The sequence below is a fragment of the Phacochoerus africanus genome, chromosome 3 (assembly GCF_016906955.1).
Source record: "Phacochoerus africanus isolate WHEZ1 chromosome 3, ROS_Pafr_v1, whole genome shotgun sequence".
NCBI classification, from domain to species: Eukaryota; Metazoa; Chordata; class Mammalia; order Artiodactyla; family Suidae; genus Phacochoerus; species Phacochoerus africanus.
Window position 1 is genome coordinate 149,683,643 of NC_062546.1, and position 25,766 is coordinate 149,709,408.

General features: G+C 37.4%; 1 protein-coding gene across 1 annotated transcript; it reads left to right on the forward strand.

The window, feature by feature from the left end:
- The first annotated feature begins 277 nt into the window (after window positions 1-277).
- PLEKHA3 (pleckstrin homology domain containing A3) lies at window positions 278-24,126 on the forward strand. Its single transcript, XM_047772980.1, has 8 exons — window positions 278-770; window positions 4,583-4,699; window positions 7,208-7,363; window positions 11,254-11,390; window positions 13,495-13,659; window positions 17,159-17,202; window positions 20,165-20,280; window positions 22,811-24,126. The coding sequence occupies exons 1-8, from the start codon at window positions 731-733 to the stop codon at window positions 22,936-22,938; spliced, it is 903 nt and encodes a 300-aa protein (XP_047628936.1). The 5' UTR covers window positions 278-730; the 3' UTR covers window positions 22,939-24,126.
- Window positions 24,127-25,766: the final 1,640 nt, after the last annotated feature.

Sequence of the window (25,766 nt, forward strand, 5' to 3'; positions counted from 1 at the left end):
AGGAAAACCTGAGAGGCCTAAGTAACGCCCGCGGGACGTGTGCGCCCGGGGCTCGTCTTCGGGTAGGCTGCGCGCGCAGCGGGGTTCGAGTCCGTCGGTTTGGGCCTGGGAGGTTTAGGCCCCGGAGGGCCGACGGTCCGGTAGGGAGCCCAGGAACAGCCATCCGCGGGCCTGACAGAGGGTGAGGAGGAGTCCAGGCCTCGGCCCGCCCTCCTGGCCCAGCCTCCGGCTCAGCGGCAGGGCAGCAGGCCGCGCCCGCTCCTCCAGCCCCGCCGCCGGGGAGGGGTTTCCCGGGACGAGCCGGCCCCTTTCATCCAGGAAGTGAAAACGACGTCGGGGTCAATGAAAACAAACGGAGAGCCCTGGGGGGAAAAGGAAGGCCGGCGAGGAGGAGGGAGCGCTGGGGCGCGGGAGGGAGCAGCTGGACTGCGGAAGGGCGAACCGGAGGCCGGCCGCGGTCGCGACTTTAACGCCGCCGCTGCCGGGGCTCGCCGGGGGATGTCTGAGCCCGCGCCTCGCGGCCCCCAAGCTCCACGCGGCGGCCGCCGTCCGGGCCTGTGAGGGCCGCCACGTCCCGGCGGCGAGCGCGGACTAAGGGCGGCTCCGTGCCGGCTGGGGGCGCCTGGGGAGGGGCCGCGGCGTGCCGGGAGGGGCTGCCCAGGTTCCGCGCTTCTCCCATCGCTGCGGCCGGCGCCGGGCCAGAAGGATGCGCGGCGCCGGGCTCTGAAGCATGGAGGGGGTTCTGTACAAGTGGACCAACTATCTCACAGGTATGAGGGCTCGCCGGGGAGAGGGCTTGGGTGGCCTTGGGGGGAGGCTGCGGAGAAGGGTCGGAGGTCCTCCTCCCCCTGGCTGGGGGGACCCGCACAGCGAATCGGCTCTGTTTGGTTCCCCTGTTTAATCTATCCCTCTGCCCCATTGGAAGCGCTTTCCTGGCCTCTGCAGGGGACAGTTCGAGACTGCGCACCATCCGGAGGGTGGGACGTATACTTGACCACTTTGCCGTTGTATTAATACTTCTGTTCTCTCCTGTAGCTTCCGGAACAATCGCTAGTCACTCTACGTGTGTTGTTGCAATCTCTGTCTTGACACTTAATTCAGGATTTTGTTAATAACTGAGTTGTTGGGGTATAGGACTGGAATGGACCCTTTAAGATCAAGATTTAATTAAAATCTCTCCACCCTTTCTTTTAATTTCTCTTAGCAACACGGTTTATTTTAAAAGTTCTTTTATTGAAGTTGTTCGAGCATAGTAAATAAGATTTTGGAAGCTGCCCTCAGATAATATTCTCTTAAGGGTTGATTGTCAATGAGGTATCCTTATGTTTTGGAATTCAGGTAAGTGTGTGAGAAATTGTAGAAGAAAGTGCAAGACACAGAAGGTGGATCAGGCAAGTCATTTTCATTCGTGAAGTGTGTTGAGAGGAAGAACTCCAAAGAGCTAGGTGTTTCTCTGTAGAAGTGGGATACCAGCAGGAAGAGCCTTTTTTAAAATGACACCAACAGACTGACTTGTTAAAAGAGCCTTAAATCTGAGTTGTAGTCCCATCTCTGCCATCAGCTAACAGTAAGGTCAAGGCACTTTTTCTCTCAAGAGCTCAATCTGATAGGGCCAGAGTGATCAACTAGTGTTTCCTGAAAGTGTTTTCCAACTCTAAAATTATGTATCTCACCAAATTAGAGGGCGGGAGATGGATTTAAAATAAGATTAAATAGCAAACAGATTTCTTGTATAATGGACAAATCTTGATTTGCTACCTGCTTATTTACTCTACCAAAAGTATGGAACCCCTTAGTAATTGTATCCTACATTAAACTTGTGTCCATCAGACCTTGTGCAAAATCTGCACATAAACACTTTAAGACATAAGCAGTGAGTTACAACTGTCTTTTTTTTTTAAATGACAGATTTATAGCAGCAAATGCTTTAACATTTATGATACATGGATGTTTCGTTTGCATTAAAATGTCAAATACTTTATTTCTATAATTGAATTGTTTTAACAGGAACATTTTAAAAATGAGGCAGATATTTTTTATTAAGCATTTCACGTGGGCAGTTATGAAACTGTTCAACTGTTTAAGACAGTAGTTACTGTGCTTTGAGATGTAAATGATCATCTCCATGCAAACATTCATAAGCACCCAGTCTGAGGAGGTCACGCGAGGGCTTATGCATAGCCCCGAGGAATGGAGAGTTACTAGAGTGAGTCATAATGTATTCCTGGCCCAAAACATGGTTTTAGTGACCCTCTTTCTCATTTATCATTGCGCACTGGCTTGTTAAGCTTTTAAGTACAAGTGCTTAAGGTTTTAATCTTTGCAGAGCAATTAAGTTAACTGCTAGTATGCAATGTAGAAGCAGGATGAAATGAAATACTTTTTTGGGGAAGAATTCCATTTATAAGATTTAAATTTGGTTCAGTGGCATGCTGATTATCACTTTTAGTTATCTTAGGTCAGCAGGATGAGCAGCTATTCATACTAAGTGATCTTTTAAGGAACGTTCCGGTTTGATGACGGTGTTCTTTGAGCATCCTTTGTAGAGAATAAGAATTATAGTAACATTTGGTAGTTTTGAGATAAAAAAGAATGTGTTTTTTTTTTTTTGAAAAGGTATTTAAAAAGGGAATACCTAAAAATCTTTTCTATAGAGATCTTATATATGTGGATCAACTAGAGATTGTTTTATTAAGTATTTATTCAAAAAGGTTTGTAGAGATAGTTGTCTTAATTAGATTAGCATATAAATTTAGCTGTGGTCATTTTTCAATTTGGTACAAACTCTAAGTGAATCATTTTGCTCAGTATTTATTTTAAAGAGATATTGAATCACAATAATGCAGGCTTACTAAATCACAGTTTATCCTGTAGGCACACTGGACCTGGAGTAGAGGAGCGTATTTTCACTGTACCCTTTCTTGTAATTTGTTTGCCAACTTGAATTAGCATTTGAAAAGATACTGTTTTCATCATTTCTATGTATGCCCAATACAGTATAGTCTCATGGGTGTACTGCATATCTATACTCTCATGGGTAATAGGCAATATCTCAGTTTTCTAGTATTTAGTTATTCATTCAGTCAGTCACTTGGGAAGTACTTTTTTTTTAAATTTTTTTTTTTATTTTCCCACTGTGCAGCAAGGGGGTCAGGTTATCCTTACATGTGTACATTACAATTACATTTTTTCCCCCACAACTTTTTTTTTTAAATAATATCTGTTATGTGTTAGGCTTCATCCCAGGTGCTAGGAATGCAGTGATGAGCAAGATAAAGTTCATGTACCAAAAGAACTTACCTTCTAATTTGCTGGGCCTCTTGAGGCAATATAGTGTTTCATAAAAAGAATTTTCCAAGCTCTTGCATCTTGGCTTCGGCTTCCCATCCCTCTGAACTGTATTATGATATCCTCTGCTGTGAAATTTAACCTTTTTATGATGACTCAGCATTGTCATTTCAAAAGTGTTACAGGTAGAGCCTTCTGGTGATGTAAATCCTGGGACTGTATCAGGATGTAAGACTGATTCCTCCTGTCTCACTATTTTGGTACCATTTGGCCCCAGAAAACCTGAATTAAGGTATCATATAGCAGGCAGTGTCTAAAGTGACCAGACTGAATGGTGATTTAATAGTCACAGAAAAAACAAGGTCAGTCACACTGCCTCCAGCATGATCACCATGTTATTAGTCAGTGAAGTGTTATAAATTAGTAGCATGCTTGATAAGATTTCAGGGAACACTGAGTTTGGCTTGCAAGAGTGGGAGTTGAGCTTCAAGGAAAGCCATCATCCTCACCTCCAGCTTTGCAGTGGAGCCAAGTCTGTGATAGTTGTGTACTCTGGTCATAGAATAAATGCTAATTAAATGAATGATTGCTGTTTCTAGCATTTCTGCCCAAGCTGTGCAATAGCAGGGCAAGGAGAGAGGAGTACTGGGAATCCATGCTTTCACTATAGGGTATGCAGCTTTTGTGTGGGAGACTGGAATTCTTTTAGCACTCAGTGTGCAAGGGAGTTGGCTTAGGCAAAGTATTTTATAGGAGAGAGGAAGGTCACTTTGCAGAATTAGAGGGCTAGGTGGCACCTGAGAAATCTTGTTCAATCTACTTATTTTGGAGTCTGGGAATTTTTGATATTTGTCGACATGAAAAGACTTGTCCCAGTTTATTCACCTAAAGAAAGAGAGTAGAACTGGGTCTAGAATCCATGTGTTCTGTTGCTTTTTCCATTACATCATAACCCAACTCTGTTTCCCTTAGAAAAACGGGGCAGTCATGTAGCTTCCTGCATAGGGATATTATTGAAGATGGGTCTGATGGGTTGTTAGTGAGAAGGTTCTGAGCCAGAATAAGGTATTATTCCCCATGTGTATGCTGATCGAGAGATTTCTACAGAAATCTCTCCCAATAAAATGGAGATTGATGCAAGAGTATTTTGAGCAAGCACTGGCAATTAAAAATTTCATTGTCAGAATGTTTTATTAGAACCAAGAAATGACATGGATGGTAAGTGTTGAAATCATAGCTTTTTATGTGATGAAAGTAATTTTTATTGATCTTTTGTTATATATGGTCTTTGTAGGTTGGCAGCCTCGTTGGTTTGTGTTAGATAATGGAATCCTGTCCTACTATGATTCACAAGATGATGTTTGCAAAGGGAGTAAAGGAAGTATAAAGATGGCAGTTTGTGAAATTAAAGGTAAGTGAATACATGGAATGAGATGAATTTGAAGTTAGGTAAGTAAAGGGTTCTTCAGCATACTGTGAAAAGAGGAGAAAAGCATTTCTAGCCAGGTAGGAATCTTTTAATACCATTTATTTCCTTAGCATTCAGAAGTTGCACTGTGATTGATCTTGCATTGTTAAGCACTGAGTTTGATATTTCTCCCTTTATAAATACACTTTGGATTGAAATTCAAAGTACTAGTTTTCATGTTCCAATTTGCATGGGAAAAGTTTTTTTGTGGATGCCGTGTTAGTGTCCATGCCAAGTCTATATGTGTTCTTTTTCATTCCTGTAGGAATGGGTTGTCAAGATTGGAAGCTAAACTCTAAAGATGATGAGGCCAGCTCAGGTTTTTGATAAAGTATAACGTCAGAGTCATAAACTCTGGTTCTTTGCTTATTGGAGATAAGCTCTTCAGAATGCTTACAGATGTTTTCCTTTTCTTTTTCTTCTTTTTTTTAAATGATCTTGGAAGTTTTGAGGAGTATTGGTCAGGGGTATTTGTAAGAAGCCCCTCTGTTGGAATTTGATGTTTTTCCCATGATTAGAGTTGGGTTATGGGTTTTAGAGAGGAAGATCACAGAGGTAAAGTGCTATTCTCATCACTTCAGGAGTACATACCATCAACATTGACATACCACACTTTATTTTTTTTCAAAGTATAATTTCCTTTAATATTTTTTTTTCAGAGGAAGGTTTTTCTTCAGTCTTTAAGGACTGCCTCCTTAATGGGCTTTCATGGAGGTCGTGGGGCAGCATCTGCAGGTCTAAACTGGGGTGGGGATGTTTGGTCCATCTGGGCTTCACCAGAATGATTCCTGACCATCTTGCTGTGACAGGTACAGCTCATGCAGTCATGTAGTTTCAGTGTAAGTACAGCTTGGGAAGCACATAGGCATCAAAGACCCTTACTTTGTAAATGTCCTTGATGGCTGGGGCCTCTATTGTTTTTCCAATGACGAACTTCTTAATGGCCTTAATAGCCGTTAATTCTGCTGTATTTAAAAATGAAACTAAAATCTTATTGTAGTTTCATTTTGTGGAGACATCTTTAGAAATGAGAGCATTGTTTTCTTTTAAGGTAGCTATTGGAGCTTTCACTAGTATTAGCAAGTAGCAAAAAAGAATTACTTTTGGGGCTTTGGGATTTTAGTAGTTTTAACCTAGCCCAAATTTTTTTGTACCCGTCATTGATTGTTGTATGATTATATATTTCACTATTTATACCCAGGAATGGCCTGTATAAGTAAAATAATAAAATATCTTTTGTGGCACTTAGCATCTGTTCAGTTCCTCATCTAGGGTTTTTTTGTGCAGTTTTTTTCTTATCCACATCTTGTCATCAAATCTTTTTTTTTTTTTTTTTTGTCTTTTTAGGGCCACACTTGTGGCATGTGGAAGTTCCCAGGCTAGGGATCAAATCGGAGGTGTAGCTGCTAGCCTACACCACAGCCACAGTAACGCCAGATCTGAGCTGTATCTGTGACCTATGCCACAGCTCATGGCAATGCCAAATCCTTAACCCACTGAACAAGGCTAGGGATCAAGCCTGCATCCTCATGGATGCTAGTCAGATTCGTTTCTGCTGAGCCATGACGGGAACTCCAAATCCTCCTTCTTGAAGACTTTTTTTCTTTTTTTTGAAGACTTTTTAATTTCCTGCCTCTTCTTAACTTTCATTCTGATTACACAGGAAGTCTCTGTACCAAAGACTTCAATGTTTAGGTGTTTTGATTATTTTTAGTGTATCAGTTTGTTTCCTGGGTAGAACTGTTCCCAGTTAAAGCAGAGACACCTTTTTCTCTCTTGCCTTCCACAAGCACTCCTCTGAGCAGAGTAATTACATATTCATTAATGATAGTGTAACACAAATGAATCTTGCAACAAAGATTTAGGATTGATTCATCATGATTCTTGGTTAGTTCTCTTTTGTCAGAGATCCTGGGGTAGGAGATGTAGATGAGGAAGAGGGTGGAGGGAAAGAGATCTTCTAAATGTTTGTGCTTTCCAGGTGATTATGAGATACTCATTAGTTGAGGACAATTGTTCTGACCTTACTTATCATTTCTGCACTTTATCTATATGACAGATACTCTCCCAGGCTCTTGTGGGTGGGTGCGTGGGGTACCAAAACAGACTGCTTTCAAGGAAATTAAAAAATGTGTGATAAGTGTGACAGTTCATATGTATTTAAGGTGGTATAGGTGGTACAGAGAAGGAATTCTTAGATTTCACTTTTCAGTTGTTAATTGGTTGTTGTTTTCTCTTCCATATGCTACCACCACTTTGACATCACTGCCAGCTGTGGGAATAGTAGTTTGGAGGGTGCCACTTAATTGCCCCTTCGGAAGTGGCATTGCCTCCATCTCGAATCATAGTTTGTTGTTTTAGGTGTGAAACATCTAATACTGTGTAAGTGATTTGATTCTCCCCAAATTACTTAAGTCCATGACTGTATTTCCCCTTTGTTTATCATCATAGTCCATTCAGCAGACAACACAAGAATGGAATTAATCATTCCAGGAGAGCAGCATTTTTACATGAAGGCAGTGAATGCAGCTGAAAGACAAAGGTGGCTGGTTGCTCTGGGGAGCTCCAAAGCCTGTTTGACTGATACTAGGACTAAAAAAGAAAAAGGTAATTACAAATTTTTCCTTTGTGGTGAGAATATTTTCTTAAACATAAATGTAAGTTGTTGTGTTCACTTCTAGTAATTTATCCCAAAGAAATAATCAGGAATATAGCAGAACTGTGTGCATAGATGTTCATTATAGTGAAAAAATTTATGAACATTGCCAAGGTTTAAATTTAGGGGAATAGTACATTAGCCTGTAACCTACCACCATAGGTTGATATATTGTGTAGTCACCTCAAGGAATTTTAATGATGTGAGAAAATGCCCAAAGTTAAAACATAGTTGAAACAAAACAGGATTTATTTATTTATTTTTATTTTTTTATAATGATTTTTATTTTTTCCATTATAGCTAGTTTACAGTGTTCTGTCAATTTTCTACTGTACAGCAAGGTGACCCAGTTACACATACATGTATACATTCTTTTTTCTCACATTATCATGCTCCATCATAAGTGACTAGACATAGTTCCCAGTGCTATACAGCAGGATCTCATTGCTTATCCATTCTAAAGGCAATATAGTTGGCATTTATTAACCCCAAATTCCCAATCCATCCCACTTCCTCCTCCTCCCCCATGATTTTCTTTTCTGTGGAAAGGTTCATCTGTGCCGTATGTTAGATTCCAGATACAAGTGATATCATATGGTATTTGTCATTCTCTTTCTGACTTACTTCGCTTAGTATGAGAGTCTCTAGTTCCATCCATGTGCTGCAAATGCCATTATGTTCTCCTTTTTTATGGCTGAGTTGTATTCCATTGTGTATATATACCGCATCTTCTTAATCCAGTGATCTGTTGATGGACATTTAGGTTTTTTCCATGTCTTGGCTATTGTGAATAGTACTGCAGTGAATATGCGGGTACATGTGTCTTTTTCAAGGAAAGTCTTGCCTGGATATATGCCCAAGAGTGGGATTGCTGGGTCATATGGTATTTCTATATATAGTTTTCTAAGGTACCTCCATACTGTTCTCCATAGCAGCTGTAGCAATTTACATTCCCACCAACAGTGCAGGAGGGTTCCCTTTTATCCACATCCTCTCCAGTATTTGTTATTTGTGGACTTATTAATGATGGCCATTCTGACTGGTGTGAGGTGGTACCTCATAGTAGTTTTGATTTGAATTTCTCTAATCAGTGATGTTGAGCATTTTTTCATGTGCTTGTTGGCCATCTGTACATCTTCCTTGGAGAAATGTCTATTCAGGTCTTTTGCCCATTTATCAATTGGGTTGTTGGGGTTTTTTTACCGTTGAGTTGTGTAAATTGTTTGTATGTTTTAGAGATTAGGCCCTTGCTGGTTTCATCATTTGAAACTTTTTTCCCATTCTGTAAGTTGTCTTTTTTTTTTTTTATGGTTTCCTTTGCTCTGCAAAATCTTGTCAGTTTAATTAGGTCCCATTGGTTTATTTTTGCTTTTATTTCTGTTGCTTTGGGAGACTGACCTGAGAAAACGTTTGTAAGGTTGATTTCAGAGAATGTTTTGCCTATGTTCTCTTCCAGGACTTTAATGGTGTCTTGTCTTATGTTTATTTTGAGTTTATTTTTGTGCATAGTGTGTGAGGATGTGTTCCAGTTTCATTGATTTACATGCAGCTGTCCATTTTTCCCAGCAATACTTGCTGAAAAGACTGTCTTTTTCCCATTTTATGTTCTTCCCTCCTTTGTCAGAGATTAATTGACCATAGGTGTCTGGGTTTATTTCAGGGTTCTCTAGTCTGTTCCATTCTGGTCTGTATGTCTGTTTTGGTACCAGTACCACACTGTCTTGATTACTGTGGCTTTGTAATATTGCCTGAAATCAGGGAGAGTTATGCCTCCTATTTGGTTTTTGTTCCTCAGGATTGGGAAAAAAACAGGATTTAAAATTACATAGCCATTTCTTGGCCAGATCAGGAAAGATATGTAAGAACTGGTCAAATTGTTAACCTTTGGAAAGGGAATTCATGGGAATTCATTTTTCACTTTATACCCTTTGACTGTACCTTTTGATTTTGCCATTTACAAATACTGCCTGTTTAAAAGCAAAGCAAATAACTTATGGTATTATTTCAATTATATGCAGGTATGATATGAAAATAATAACAGCATTTATATTTTAGTGAGATTGCAGTTTGATATTTTTCTATATTTTTTAATTTTCAATAATTTTCACTGAGTATTTTTATAATTAAAAACTATAGAAGTTTTATTTAAATTAATGAAAGCAACTAAATTATGAGTATTGAAAAGTGAAGGCTAAGGATTGAATTTATAACAGTTTTTGAATATATGAAAGAGGATATATATCCATATATCCAATATCATGGCTGGAGTATGGCTAAGGGTAGAATAAGAAGGAATGAATAGTCACGATAGACAAAAGATAGAAGCAACCCAAATGTCTAGAGACAGATGAATGGATAAACATAGTATGGTATATACTTATGATGGAATGTCATTCAGCCTTAAAAAGGAAGGAATTTCTGATACATGCCACATTGATGAATCTTGAATACATGCTAAGTGAAATAAGCCAGTCACAAAAGGACAAATGTTGTATGAGTCCGCTTGTATGGAGGTACCTAAAATAGACAGATTCATAGAGACAGAAAGTAGAATGGTGCTTTCTACAGCTCAGGGGAGATGGGAGTGGGGAGTTAGCATTTAACATGTACAAAGTTTCATTTGGGAAACATGAAAAAGTTCTGGAGATGGTGAGTTCCCTGGTAGTTTAGTGGTTAGGACTTGGCACTTTCACTGCTGTGGCCTGGGTTCAGTGTCTGGTCTGGGAGCCAAGATCCCACATCAGGCTACTGCACATGCATGCTGGGGCCAAAAAAAAAAAGTTCTGTAGATGGGTAGTAGTAATGGTTGTACAACAATGTGGATGTACTTGATGCCATCAAACTATATACTTAAAAATGGTTAAAATAGTAAACTTCGTTATAGATATTTTACTACAATTAAAAAGAAGAATTGGCTTAAGCTTGAGTAGAAATTAATTTAGATCAGGTTAAATTGGCAGATAGAGCTGTTTGGTCCCCTCTGGTTAGAGGAGCTTTGTGGCTAGTACCACAAAGCAGTGCCACTGGCTTGAGGAATATGGAAAAGCACCAGTGTCTGTTGTGTGTACTTTTTCTGCTCTGATGCTCATTTGGAAGGTATTGGTGAGTGAGTGGCTGAGATAATGACTGGGTCATCTGTCTAGAGATATTACTGGATGTTTACTCTGTCTAGAGATATTAAAGAAAAGGAAGTAGGCTCTTAAAAGAATTCTTACAATACTATGTGAAAATGAAGCTATAAAAGAAACAAAAGAAAATAAATGAATGTTTATATACAACAGTTTTAACTACATAAAAATTAAAAATTTCTGTTTACCAAATTACAATAAGGAAAACTGAGAGAAAGCTCAGATCTTGAAAAATATTTACAGTATTTAGGACAGGTGAAATATTGCTATCTGTAATGCATGAGAACTTTAATAAATTATCAATTTATCAAGCATATATTTCTAAGAGAAAAACCAAATGTCAGAACTGGAAAAATGTGTAAAGGATAAGATAAGCCAGTTCACAAAAAAAAGAAATATAAGAACTTATCAAATAATGAACTTATCAAAAGATGAGTAATAGAATGGAAATATCCCATATAAAGCATTCAGTGTTATTACCCTGTCTCTAGAAATTAATCTACTTAAACTTCACGTCAAATACATGACTACCAGGTTTTTTCCAGTTCTTTAAAGAGAGGTGTTTCCTCAGGGCCCTTGTATCCTATTTCCAAGGTCTCATACTTCGTAAGCTATTTATATCTGTTGCCTTACTTTTTGATGATTCCTTTTTGTTGTTTTGCCCCTAAAATATAAAAATGATCTAATTGAATGTTTATGTATGTTCCTTTTAGAAATAAGTGAAACCAGTGAATCTCTGAAAACCAAAATGTCTGAACTTCGCCTCTACTGTGACCTCCTAATGAAGCAAGTTCATACGATCCAAGAATTTGTTCACCATGATGAGAATCATTCATCTCCAAGCATAGAGGTATATCCAGGATGATCCTTTCATGTTTGGTTATGCTTTGCAGCACACTGGTGGGTGAGCTTCTCTGAGTAAGATGACAGAGGTATTTTCAAAGTGAGTTATTTTTGAGTATTCAGACCTCTTCATACTATAGACTATCTGGAAATTTGTAGGATCTTCTAGATCATGTCTGTATTACCAGAGTAAAGCAATGGGCAGCACATTTCTCTAAGGAATTGAATCAAGGCCTGTCTTTGAGGCCAATTGATAATTTGGTGGTTGGGGTGGGGAAGAAGCATTCCAGGCTTTGTTCTACCCACTGATGACTGCATGAATCCATTGAACAACTGCTATTCTCTTTCTTTTATAATAAGATCTTAGCTTAACCACTGAGAGTTGATAATTTAGCTTTATAGAATAACTTAAAAAAAATATTTCCCTCATATCTGCTCTAGGGACAGTGTTAGGGACCCAGTCTTGTACCATCCTTCCACTATGCCATTCTCGGTGTGTTATCTTCAAGGTGACTGCAGGTTGCACAGAGGCAGGAGCCACGGTGGGGAGAGACAATCTCAATTTGCTGTCCTTGGCTTTTATCAGAGAACGAAAATCCCAGAAACTCCCCAGCAGACTTCACATTATTTTTTCAGTCTAGGTCAATAGACTAGGAAAAATGAGTATTTGACAAAAGGTCATGGACTAGCCATGACTGGCTTAGAGCAGTCTATATTCATCCCCCAGGGTCAGGGTGCTCTGCTGTCCTAAGACACACACCTTGTAGTTTTTATTCTACCAAGAAAGAAATGGGAGAATGAGCATGGAGTAGATAGATTTGAATTCTCCCTGCTACTAAGCAACTCTCATGGTATCCCGCTTTTGTGATCACCTTTGGAATTCTGATAGTTGGAGACTTACAGTTTAGGTTAGATTTATCTAAGATAAATTTTTTTAATTTATATTTTTGATTGATTGATATGGATGTTCCCAGGCTAGGGGTCTAATCAGAACTACAGCTGCCGGCCTACACCACAGCAACACAGGATCCGAGCCGAGTCTGTGACCTACACCACAGCTCACCGAAACGCCAGATCTTAACCCACTGAGCGAGGCCAGAGATTGAACCAGAAACCTCATGGTTCATAGTTGGATTCGTTTCCACTGTGCGACGGGACCTCCTATCTAAGATAAATTTTCGAATACAGTTTCTCAATATGATATTTGGTTTAAATGCAAGAGTCTAATTTCATACATTGTTAGATAATTCTTATTTGTGCAGTGCTTTAATTTTCTTTTTTTTGGTCAAAGAAATTGTTTATTTTTCTGATATACAATATTAAAACAACTAGAATTATGGCTAATAACATATTACCAGGATATATTTAAATATTAGAAACTCATGTATTTTCTAGAACATTTATATTATTGACATTTACTATACAATATAACCTAAGAAGGTTTATTGCCACTCCTTTGACAGTCACCATGAAATTTAACATAGCAAATATGCCTGGTTAGTTTAATATCTCTTCGAGTTTTTTCATTGGCCCTCTGAATTATGCCAGTGTTAGCTAGAGAGCAAACTTCATTTAGAATTTAATTTTAGGGGTTCCCATTGTGGCTCAGCGGTAATGAACCCAACTAGGATCCATGAGGATGCAGATTCGATCCCTGTCCTCACTCAGTGGGTCAGGGATCCGGCATTACTATGAGCTGTTGTGTAAGTTGCAGATGCAGTTTGGATACGGCGTTGCTGTGGAAGTGAATCTGATTAGTATCCATGAAGATGCAGGTTCTGTCCATGGCCTCGCTCAGTGGGTTAAGGATCTGGCATTGCAGCAAGCTTTGGTGTACCTCAGAGATGTGGTTCAGATCCGGTGTCGCTGTGGCTGTGGCTCTGGTGTAGGCCCCAGCTGCAGCTCCAATTTGACCCCTAGCCCAGGACTCCACATGCTACTGGTGCACCCATGTGCTTTAATTTTCTAAGGTAATGCATTTTAAACAGATTTGAGCATAACCTAGTAAGATGTCCATTGGAAGCAATGTTTTATTTCTTGATTATATGGTGGTGCATGAATCCACATGGTTGTGTGTGAGTCTGTTCAACTCTTTGTATATAATTTTTCAGAACATGAATGAAGCCTCTTCTCTACTTAGTGCCACATGTAATACCTTCATCACAACACTTGAGGAATGTGTGAAGATAGCGAATGCCAAGTTTAAACCTGAGATGTTTCAGCTGTCCCATCCGGATCCCTTAGTTTCTCCTGTGTCACCTTCTCCTGTTCAAATGGTTGGAACTTCTTGATTTTCTTCCAGTGGTACTGCATGTGCTTTTGTTTTTTTAAGGGATAGAAACTGGCAGTGGGAGGGAAATAGTAAACAGATTGAATTTTTTTGACCGTACTCAGATTTGTATGGGAGCCTCTCAGCTGGTGGGCTCGGCATGTGCTAAGGTCCTGATCTCCTCCCCTTGGAGAAGCTGTGCCATTACCCTAGAGTGCCAGGAAAATGTTACAATGCTCTCTGGGTGCTATGGAATGGAAAGGTTGGGGAGCGCTCTTCTACTTCGTAGAAACACCACAGTGGGGTAATGATTTACTCACAGGGGGATAGGCAAATCTTTAAATGAGCTGTAAGGGATTTGAAACAGCATGTTACAGGGAAAGCAGTCTTTTTTAGTTACATTTGGGTTTGAGCCCTCTGAGTAGACAAGTTACTTAATCTCTGTATTTCATTTTCTTCATTTATAAAATGGTGTTTTCTGCATCAGAGGAGGATCTAATCTGTTTAACGTTAGGTCCTAAACATTAGGTTCTTACCTTCTGATTACTCTGAACACTGAGTACACCTTTTGCCGAGCATGCTGAATGCATTGTCCTTTTCAAGCTAATAAACTTGCTCGAGCATGCTGTGGGGCACTTGGAGGTGAGATAAGATTTGATGAGACCTTACTTTTTTTTTCATCAGATTATTTTCAAGAGCCCTTTTCTAGAAGGAAGAATACTGCCTGGCTCCTGTTTTAGCTATTGACTTGAAGATTTATTTGTTGACAGAAAGAACAGGATACAACTTATTCCAAGCTTTTCTTACCCACCACAGCAGATTTGGTCATATGAGAATTAGTAAAGATTATTACCTAAATTTGTTTAGATCACTGTTTTCTAATCAATTATTGATAGATTAACAATGTCCTCTAAAAATTCATGAAAATGAGTTTTATGGCCAGATTTTTTTGGGCAGTGCTAGATTAACAAACAAATTTGGTTTCTCTGTCATAGGATTTCTTAGAACGTCTTTTATGGTAAAGTGTATTATCAGTCTCTGAGGAGAGGTGGTGTGTAGTGTTTCCGAAATTTATTTGACATTTGAACCCCCCCCCTCCTTCTTTTCTTTTAAGGCTGTGCCTGGGGCAAATGGATGTTCCCAGGCTGGACATCAAATTGGAGCTGCAGCTGCCAGCCTAGAACATAGCCATAGCAATGCGGGATTCAAGTCACATCTGTGAACTACATCACAGCTCACAGCAACGCTGGATCCTTAACCCACTGAGCAGGGCCAAGGATTGAACCCGCATCCTAATGGTTACTAGTCCGATTCGTTATCGCTGAGCCACAGCAAGAACTCCTGAACTCCTCTTTTTTTTTCTTTTTTTTCAGCCACATCTATGGCATGTGGAAGTTCCCAGGCCAGAGATGGAACCCAAACCACAGCTATAACCAGAGCCACAGCAGTGACAATGCTGGAGCCTTAACCCACTGAGCCATGGGTTCAAACTCCTCTTTGTTTATTTTTTAATAAAAACTCGAAGGACTGTGGTGTTTGTCAGAACACAGTTTGACAATGTTGCTTTTTAGAGCAATTTCAGGTATATCATGAGCTGCTAAATAACGTGTGTAGTTGAACAAAAAACCCCGATCTTTTGAAAGGATGTATAGTATTATGTTCCTGAGAAGGGGTACACTGTATTTTTTTAAGACGGACTTTATAGAGTCAAATATAATGAAAGCACCTCAAACCTGCCTAATTTCTTCATTAAACTTGTTAGGGAAATGCCATCTGTGTCTAGAAAGGTCATATGTGTACTTTATGTATAAGAAACTATAATAACTGTTTTTTTTTAAACTAAAACATTTTATCAGTAGAAACATTACAAGAAATCCAATAAGTTAATCTAGGAAATATTGTTTAGAGGCCACTTATTTTTCCTCACTGTACCATTTTACTTCATACAAAAAGCAAAAATTGTGGCTTATGGTAAATTGTTTTGGAGACAACATAACATGGGAAGTAAGGTTGGATGGTCAAGGGGAAATTTTTTTCTTTTTTCTTTTTTTTTTTAAACAACATGAGTAAATGAATAAAGCTGATAGAGTTGAGCATTCTAAAATTAGTTCGAACTTTATGACCACTTTATGTAGTTAATTTCATTGTGTCCCTCTTTAAATTAGCGTGTATTCAATTATATTTCAAATCATCATGGAAGTTCAAACAATTGTCATTTGGATCCACAGATTGAGTGCTAATTGTAGTGGGGGTGTTGCTGGGTGATTTCTGTTAAAGGAGATGCTGTATCTTTATTTTAATTGTATTAGATACCTCTGAACTATCTAATTGTTTGGGTCATAACAATTGGACAGGTCATAATTGTTATCATTTCAACTGGGATTTCTAAGAGCAACTGAGGAAGGCATTTATGTAATACAAATATTAGGCTTGGACTTGTAAGACCCTTGAGCCCCTGTATATAAAAGCAACCATCCTTACTTAGCCTTTAATAAAACTTTGCTTTTTTTTATAAACACGGAAATAATCTACTTGACTGACTCTTTTTTTTTTTTTCCCCCCCCTGGTGGAGTAATTAGATCTTCTAAATTATATTTCATATTTATTGATTCATTCATATTTACTAATGCTCTGCTGAATCAGATTTTTAAAATTTATTTTAAGCACATGTTTTCAGAAACGTATTTGAGGCTCAGGGTTCATCTTGTGAGTTCTTATAAGATTTGAATTATTGTTATTTTCCATGAAAACTGCACTTTAGAATATCTGTATACTAGTTTCCTGAATAATGAATAGTAGAGAATTTTGCCCTTTAAAAAAAAGAGAGACAGGAGTTCCCGTCGTGGCGCAGTGGTTAACGAATCCGACTAGGAGCCATGAGGTTGCGGGTTCGGTCCCTGGCCTTGCTCAGTGGGTTAACGATCCGGGGTTGCTGTGAGCTGTGGTGTAGGTTGCAGACGCGGCTCGGATCCCGCGTTGCTGTGGCTCTGGCGTATGCCGGTGGCTTCAGCTCCGATTCGACCCCTAGCCTAGGAACCTCCATATGCGCGGGAGCGGCCCAAGAAATAGCAACAACAACAACAAAGACAAAAAAAGACAAAAAAAAGAGAGACATTTATTAGAATATTTTCTTTTCTGGTTTACTAGATATTCCTTTTTATCACAAATAATGTGACTTTTTGGGGGGACTAGTTAAGTATACTGTTTTTTTATGTTTTTTATACATACAGACATATTTTATATGTTATTATAAAATTTGGTTTTTAATATTGAGAAAATAATCCAGCATGTTTTTGGTATGTGCTAAGATTTCATTTAATGGTTATTAAGGAGAAAGTTGGATATTGTGCTAACAATATTACTTGAGTTTGTTAAAATTTAAATTTTTTGGCCAGCCATCTTTTTATTTGAGTAAATTTATGTTAATTATCAAAATAATAATCTAGTAGGGCTGTCTAATTCTACTTGACATATGGATTATGCTTACTTTCTTTTTAAATTTCTAGATGAAGCGTTCTGTCAGCCACCCTGGTTCTTGCAGTTCAGAGAGGTAAAATAACCTTTTCTTTTGACCAAGTTCTCTCGAAATTGTATCTACTTGGGGAAATTCTTTAGGTTTTTAAAACAGTGATGCAGAATGTAAACTGTATGGGCAGATTCTCGTTCTGATTTGCTCAGCATTATTTCTCCTAGTGCTCCCCCAAGTAGGTATTCAGTAAAGAAAAAAAAAAAAAAATGAGTGAATAAATTAGCCAGCAAGGTAGGCACCTTGCCAGCTGTCATACCTTTTTAAGCTATGAATTATGTCAATAATCGGTAATAGAAATCTATTTCTGATGTATTACGTCTCCAAGCTTAGGGTCATTTTACGACAGATTTTTTTTTTTTTTAATTTCCAAAGTTGTCTGTCTGTCTGTCTCTTTCTTTCTTTCTTTCTTTCTTTCTTTCTTTCTTTCTTTCTTTCTTTCTTTCTTTCTTTCTTTCTTTCTTTCTTTCTTTCTTTCTATCTTTCTATAGCATTGTATTTTATAGTGTCGTATTTTATTAGGAACTAAAGATATTACTGAAAAGAGAGAAAAACCAATTAATATTTTAAAATATGAACACATTTAAAAAATTTAACTTCTAGGAGTTCCTGTTGTGGTGCAGCAGAAATGAATCCGACTAGGAACCATGAAATTGCGGGTTCCATCCCTGCCCTTGCTAAGTGGGTTAAGGATCCAGCATTGCCATGAGCTGTGGTGTAGGTTTCAGACACAGCTTGGACCTGGCATAGGCCGGCAGCAACAGCTCTGATTAGACCCCTAGCATATGGGAACCTCCATATGCTGCGGGTGCGGCCCTAAAAAGACAAAAGACAAAAAAAAAATTAACTTCTAGATAGATCTTGCCAATATCCCAGGCTATTTATCATGGTAGGTAATGTACTTTGCTAAATAATATCCTTATTTGATGCTTTAGAAAGTGATGAAATTATACTGACAATAGCATCTATTTCTTTACATTAATATGAGGTAGGGGAAGTTACTGTGGGATTATATGAAATCATGTATGTGAAACCTTTGAAAATTGTAAAGCACTACAGAATTTAAAGAATCTTTCAATAAACATCTCTTGAATGCCTATTAAAAAAAGAATCTGGAGTTCCTGTCCTGGCTCAGCAGTTAATGAATCTGACTAGCATCCATGAGGATGCAGGTTCGATCCCTGGCTTCGCTCAATGGGTTAAGGATCTGGTGTTGCCATGAGCTGTGGTGTGGGTTGCAGACTTGGCTCAGATCATGCATTTCTGTGGCTGTGGTGTAGGCCAGCAGCTATAACTCTGATTCCACCCCTAGCCTGGGAACCTCCATATGCCGTGAGTTTGGCCCTAAAAAGCAAAAAAAAAAAGAAGCTAATGAGTACCTATAAAAAAAAGAAGTACTGAGTCCAAGTCCCTTTATTATTGCTCTGTCACTTTTTCCCCCTCTGATGATTATGTAATTGATTGAACTATTATGTGCTTAGAAGAGTCCAGTGATGTATATATCTAATCCTACCAGGGGATGAATGAAGCAAGTTTCACCAACTGAATTTTCCAAAAAAAATAAAAGGTCCCTTTGACAAATTTTTATTATTTGTTTGTTTATTTCTTTTTCGGCTGCCCTGAGGCATATAGAGTTCTGGGCCAGAGATCAGATCCTCGAGCCATAGTCTTTGACCCACTGTGCTGGACCAGGGATTAAACCTGCATCCCAGTACTCCTGAGATGCCACCAGTTCCCATTACGCCACAGCAATGCACACAAGATTTTATTTTTTTGATAGAAATTTTTCTGAACTGAATTTTATCCTTTCTACCTTATTAAAAAGTTACAAGAATTTTTCATTTTTTAAAGTTTTCTTGAAGTATGGTTGATTTACAATGTTGTGATCATTTCTGCTATACAACAAAGTGATTCAGTTATACATGTACATAAGATATAATAAGAATTTTAACACTTTTTTTTGGGGGGGGGGAAATCAAGGTCATCATTAAGAATAGGAATGTTGGGCTGTCATCCAGTGGTAGCTGAGGTGTTAGGTGGCAGTGGTTTGCTTCTTCGTTAAATTTTTTCAATTGATTTTTCTAGTTTTCTGGTTTTCCAGACTAATTTTTTAGAAATAGTTTTTCTGGCCTCCATTTGCTGCTGTCATTGAGTTGGCTTCTAGCATGATTCTGTGCTACTTGCCTATCCCCTTTGCTGTGTTTTATTTATTTATTTATTTAGTCACACCTACAACATATGGAAGTTCCCTGAGCGGGGGACTGAACCTGAGCCACAGCAGTGAACCCAAGCCACAGCAGTGACAGCACTGTTAGGCCATCAGGGAACTCATGCTCTGCTGTTTTGGATGTGGATTGACACTAGATACAAGCAGTTGTGAAATCCACAATTTTTAGTTTTCAGACTCAGTACTTCTTTTTTTAAATAGGCACTCAATAGATTCTTTTTTTTTTTTTTTTTTGCCTTTTCTAGGGCTGCTCCCGAGAGGCCTATGGAGGTTCCCAGGCTAGGGGTCTAATCGGAGCTGTAGCCGCTGGCCTACGCCACAGCTACAGCAATATGGGATCCTTAACCCACTGAGCAAGGCCAGGGATCAAACCCGAAACCTCATGGTTCCTAGTCGGATTCGTTAACCACTGAGCCATGACGGGAACTCCAATAACTTTTAGTTTTCAAATGCTTGTTAACTATCTGATATGTTTATTCTCTAGTTGGACTTTCCCTTATAAAATAAGTCACTTCTTCATTGTGCCTCTTCTTTTAATTTGGCTCACAAGTCATATTTTCCAGCCTACCAACTGGATTCTAAATGATTTGATTTGTTTGTGGCCTGACCTCTGAAGGTGTAAATGTTACGAAAATAGAACTTTGGATATAAAAATAGTTCTTCTTTTATTTAAAGAGAAGTCATTGAAAACTGCAGTTAAGTTGAGAGTATTTGCTTTTGTTGAAGTCCTTACAATTTAATGCTTTATTTAATTTGCAGGAGTAGCCACTCTGTGAAAGAACCAGTGTCTACACTCCACCGATTCTCCCAGCGACGCCGAAGAACCTACTCAGATACAGACTCCTGCAATGATGTTCCTCTTGAAGACCCAGATAGTAAGTTAGAAGGGCTGTCTCTCCCTTTGGCCTATTCAGCAAGATTTTTGTGGGGCTCTGAAATTGCTGAAATGAAGGGTACTGACAGTGAATGCTGTACTTCGCCCTTGGATTAATTCCTTAATTCAGAGCTAAACAAAGAGCACACAATCAACAGAAGCTCATTTATCCTCTTACAGACAATTTTATCATTAAGAAGGGCTAAGTATCTCTTAGTAAATACTGTCTTAGATTTTATATGTAATAGCAAAATCTTTTACTCCCACTCCATTTTAGTAATCTCTTATTAATCTACTCCCACTACATTTGTACTTAAAAAACATGTTAGAAGAAAGCATGAATTATGGGTAGGATCCTAGGATAAAATAAAGGCAAGCTCTCAGTTCAAAGGAAAAAATCAGCATCGTTACTTAAATAATTTAAAATGGCTGAGGAAAATAATTTTTCTCTGGTGGTGGTGGTGAATTATATTGCAGTTTATTCCTTTACCTTTTGCTTTCTTATTATTTAAAGAGACAGAATATTGTGGTTGAATATTTTAGGAAAAGTTTTGTGATTTATGATAATTTTTCTCTTAGGGGAAAAGGCTTTGAAAGTGTGTTAGAATATCTACTTAGACAGTGGTAACTATGATTTCTGGTGAACACATGTATGGTTTTATTACAACACCACTGATAGGCTTGTGCTCTTCAGAGTCTTCCCTATGGCCTAAGGAACAGATGGTGTCCCAAGAGTTTATTTTTAAGTAAGCTGTTTGGAACAAGATTTCCTTTCCCTTAAGAAAATGACATGGTGAATGGAGGTTAGATTCTTTAGATGCTGAGAAGAGCCTAGCTAATTCATAGTGTGGCTGAAACAGTGGTGTTAGGTTTATACTATTTTACTATATTGAAGGTGATTAAGATGGAGTTGTTTTACTTAACCAGAAGGTTAAATAGATTTAATTAGAGGAGAACGTATAGTTCTTGAAGATGGTTGAGATTCTAAAGGGGATTGCTGGTCATTTTCAGATCTTTAGGAGTTGATGGCACTTTTTTTTTTTTTTTAAATGCCTGTTTTTCTTACAGAACTAATCTGTTTGTTGATATAGAATACTATGTGTGCTCATTATAATTTTGAATTTAAGTTGGGGCAATGAATAAAGAAATGAAATAAGGAAAAGGATTGAGTATAAGGAGAGGATGGGAAAAAGAAACTTTCCTGCGCCAATTTAGTAAACTTGGAAGAGATAAGGAAAACAGGAAGATGGTTAGAGGTTAAGTATGGGAAAAAATGTCACCTGGGGCAGGTAACACACATTCTGACTTACCTTGCTCTTTCTGCTTTTTTTTTTACATGACCCTTTTCATCCAGAGCTCATGAAAGAATTCTGCCCTGTACTTTTCTTTAGATGCCACTTCTTTTTTTAAGGTGGTCATTTTCATTTATGACAGCTAGATTAATTTTTTTTAAGCCAGCCATTTTCCTTAGCTTTCTTCTCTTTTAGGCACCCTGGTCCTGAATTTTCGAAAACTGTTTCCATAAGATATAAGTGAAAATGGCTTATTCCATTTAGCATTCCACAATTTAGCTGTTAAGGAGTCTAACAAAATTAGTTACACACATATGCATGCACACCCATACATACGAATTAATATTTAAATATATCTCTATTCTCCAGAACTTTTTTAAAATTTAAAGTGTAGGATAGGTCAGAGTTTTATGCTGAAGATTTCCTCCTGTTTATCCTAAAGTTTAGTGTTTCAGTTAGTTGACAAAATAAAGACTGAATTAGTGCTCTTTTTCAGAAAGTACTTGTTTTACAAATTGTCAGTCAAGTTGAACGTCTTTATTCTAGTAGCTTTTCCTTGAGAAATGCAGCTGCTTCTATTTTTTTATTAACTAGGTTTTTAAAAATTATAAAAGTAATAAATGTTCAAGTTAAATACATACATGTGAAAATGAACAGGACTATGCCTTTGTGTTTGATGTGTTCACTTGCAGCTGCAGTGCTAGTTTTGTGAGTTACATTCCACATGGCAGTGTGGGAGCTTTCAGTGCAAGGTACCTAGTCAGTTTTGCTCAGAAAGTCTTGTGATGAAAAGAGCAAGAACTGAATTAATCCTAGTTCTGTTGCCAGTTGTGTGATCTTGGGTTAGGCTTATAACTTTTTTTGGGTCTTGGTATCTTTGCCTCGAAAATGAGGATAATAAAAGCATTAAACTCAATAGATTGGAAAAGAAAACAATAAAGACTAAATCCAATTCAGCGAATACTGGCTGCTCACTATGTGCCAACCTTGATTTTAGCAATGAACAAAACCAGAATCTCTGTTTCAGGTAGTTCCATAATTTGTCTCATGAACTCTAAAGTTTCTCCTGATGACTGCCAATATTAGAAGAGGTAGATTTCACTCTGTTAAACAAACAAGCAAAAAATTAGCAGGAAGCTAAAGGAATTTCATGTCCCTGAATAGGAAACATTCTTTCATGGATGACTAGAATTAATATTGATGAGATAACCTTTAACCTTTTAATCAATTTCTTAATAGGACCTGTTCACTGTTCAAGAAATACACTTAATGGAGATTTGGCATCAGCAACCATTCCTGAAGAAAGCAGACTTATGGCCAAAAAAAAATCTGAATCGGAAGATCCTCTTCCATCCTTCTCTCCCTGAGGAAATGGAAGTGTCCAACTTCCTCTAAGTATTGCTATGCAAAAGCTGCTGTAATTAAACTATGTTATAGGGAGTAGTTTTTCCCTTAGGATTTCTCTGCACTTTATAGAATATTGTAAAACAAACAAAAAACAACCCACATACCTTTGAAGTGTATTTTATCTTTATATAGTTTATTTGCAAGAGTATTTTCCTAATAACTTCACAGTATGAATGTGCATCTTTTTTTTTTTTTTTTAAACAAACGATGGTGTAACATTTTGACATCCATAAGGACAAATGTAGATATTTTTCTAAAAAACTGTGAGGGACTGACAGCTTAGTCAGTGTGTATTGTAGATTATAAACTTGAAATCTTATAAACCTAAGGTTTCAGTTTGACAGAAGTGTGATATATGTAACTTGTGCCATGGACCAAATGGTCACTTTACCCCAGCTGAAAATGAGTGACGGTCACAGCTTGATAGTGATTGTATTATATTCCTTTAAGCAAAAAGGAAACATTTAATATTCAGAATATTTTTATCCCAAATACTATGACATTAAGAATTTTTTAAAAACCAGACTCTGCTGTCCTTCGTATGTGAAGATGACACTACTGATTTGTCAATACCAAATGTTGGGTTAAAGTATTTAATTTTTACTTATTTATTTTTCTGTTGCATCAAAAAATGATTGCATCCTAACTTTTATGACCTACCAAATTTAAAATGTGTAAACATTGTTATTTACATTGTTCTAGAAAAGAGGTTAATGTAGTGACCTTGCTCACTTCCAGGAGAGAAATAAATGACTTGCAATGGAAGAGGATTTTAGTGCTTTTTTTTTTCCCCAAAACAGACATTATTAAGCTGCTGTTGTAAGGTATTAATGTTTGCAGCTCTTTAGACTATTGAGACATTTTTTATTTATGAGTATTTATAAAAAAAAGGAATCTGTCAAGGAGACTGCTCTACATAACTTGAGAGTAGCATTATTTAATTAAAGAACAAGTAGCATTTTTTTTGGTAGTGCCTGTCCATACCTATTGTCAGTGTTTGCCTTGTAAGGTGTTTTTTTTTTTTTTTCAGTTCACTTTGAAGTGACGGTTTTGTCCAAGGTTTTGGATGAGGAGCACTTTAAAACAAACTGGTTTGGTGTTTTTAAGTTAATCATATGTTTAATAAATATGTGGTTTTTGCATTCAAACTCATCATACAATACATTGTATTTTTTACATTTATTGATAGTCTGTCTAATCTTTATCAAATGGTAATAATATTCTTCATTGCTTTGATTTTGTTTGTATATTCAGACCTTGTAGTAAATACATAAATGAGGCATATTTTTAGCTTTTTTGCTTTTGAGCTTAGGATAGTATGGCCTATTTCATTTTAAATTTCTCTTGTAAGTTTACATGGGAATTTTTTAAAAAGAGTTAATATTTGGTATTTCCTTATTAAAATAAATATGTAGTTTTAGGCTTTCTTCCTTAAGTTTAAAATGGACATAAACAATCTATATATGTTAATATACATGTAGATAGACTGTATGCTACTTAAAGTATTTGCAAGTTTAAACAGCACACATAATTAGACTACATTAAGAGGAATCTTTTTCTGCTCATATGTTCTACGTCATGTGTCTAATTTGAGAAAAAAAGTTTGATAATGTAAGTTTTCATGTTGAGTAATTAGATTTTTTGCTTCTCTTATTTTTTTATTTTTTATTTTTTGTAGTAAGAACGAGTAGTGATAAGACCATGAAGGTCAAGGTGCTACTGATTGAGAATTTTTCTGGTAGTTTTCCAGTAGGTTTATAATGAAAACACTTTAATGAAGCTTTTGAACTTATAGAAAATAAATCCATTTCCTATTGCTTTATCCAAAAATATGAGTTCCTGAACAGTTTTCTGTAAATATTTTTAAAAATAAAATAGTTATTTCTGTTCATATCATTTTTTTCTCCTTGAAACAGGTGCTTTGAACAAGTTTGCTATATGTTCCTAAGAATGGCTTTTATTGTGACTGGAGCCACTTTTTTTTTTTTCCTCTTGGGAACCAATGGATTTGTGAAATCATTTTTTTAGGAGTTATCAGTGTATCTTAAATTACATCTAGGTTTTGATTAGTGAGTTGGTAGCATGAAGCAACCTATAAAGCTTCAGGGAACCTTACATTTTGAGGAGTCCAGTGTATTTTCAAGTGTGCCTGACATTTCTAAATATTAACAAAAAGGTAAACCAAATAAGAACAATTTCAGAAGAATTTTAGTTTGTCACGACTTTTTTGTAATGTATAACCAACTATTGGTTGTTCTTGTTGTGCTTTATCTAAGCCATGGGGTTACTGAGAAATTTGGAGACTTGTTATATCGGTGAACTAAGCAAAACCAGTGCTTGTTTTTTTTTTTTTTTTTTTTTCCAAGGGCTTGGTTTCTGTTGTGTAGGAATCCAAGGCCTCTATAATTAAAACAATTTTGATGAGAATTCTTTTGTAAAATGGACTAAATTTGAACTTTGTTTACTGCGTTATCTTCAATTAGGACAAGTCCAGAAATGGATGCAATTGCTTAAACTTAAATTCCAAGGCAAGAGATAAAGTATCTTCATTTTGGCAGTCACCATGGAAACTTCCACCCTGAATTGTAGATTTTTCACTGTGCATTATTACATTTAGGAATTATTATAAGATCTCAGGAAATGTATCCCTGTAATATGTTACTATTATATTGCTGTTTATACTGCTTCCATACACATTATAATATTGTTAATTTGGATTCTACCAATTCTTTACTTCTTTTATTGAATTAAGTGCCTCTGGGTCTGTCCTTTGGGCTTTGCTCCTGCC

Bases quoted from the DNA above. Each gene is read 5' to 3' on its own strand.
- PLEKHA3 (XM_047772980.1), top strand. From the start codon at position 731: ATGGAGGGGGTTCTGTACAAGTGGACCAACTATCTCACAG. The intron at 4,700-7,207 runs GTAAGTGAATAC...TTATCATCATAG, and splicing joins GGCAGTTTGTGAAATTAAAG to TCCATTCAGCAGACAACACA. The intron at 13,660-17,158 runs GTTGGAACTTCT...TTAAATTTCTAG, and splicing joins CACCTTCTCCTGTTCAAATG to ATGAAGCGTTCTGTCAGCCA.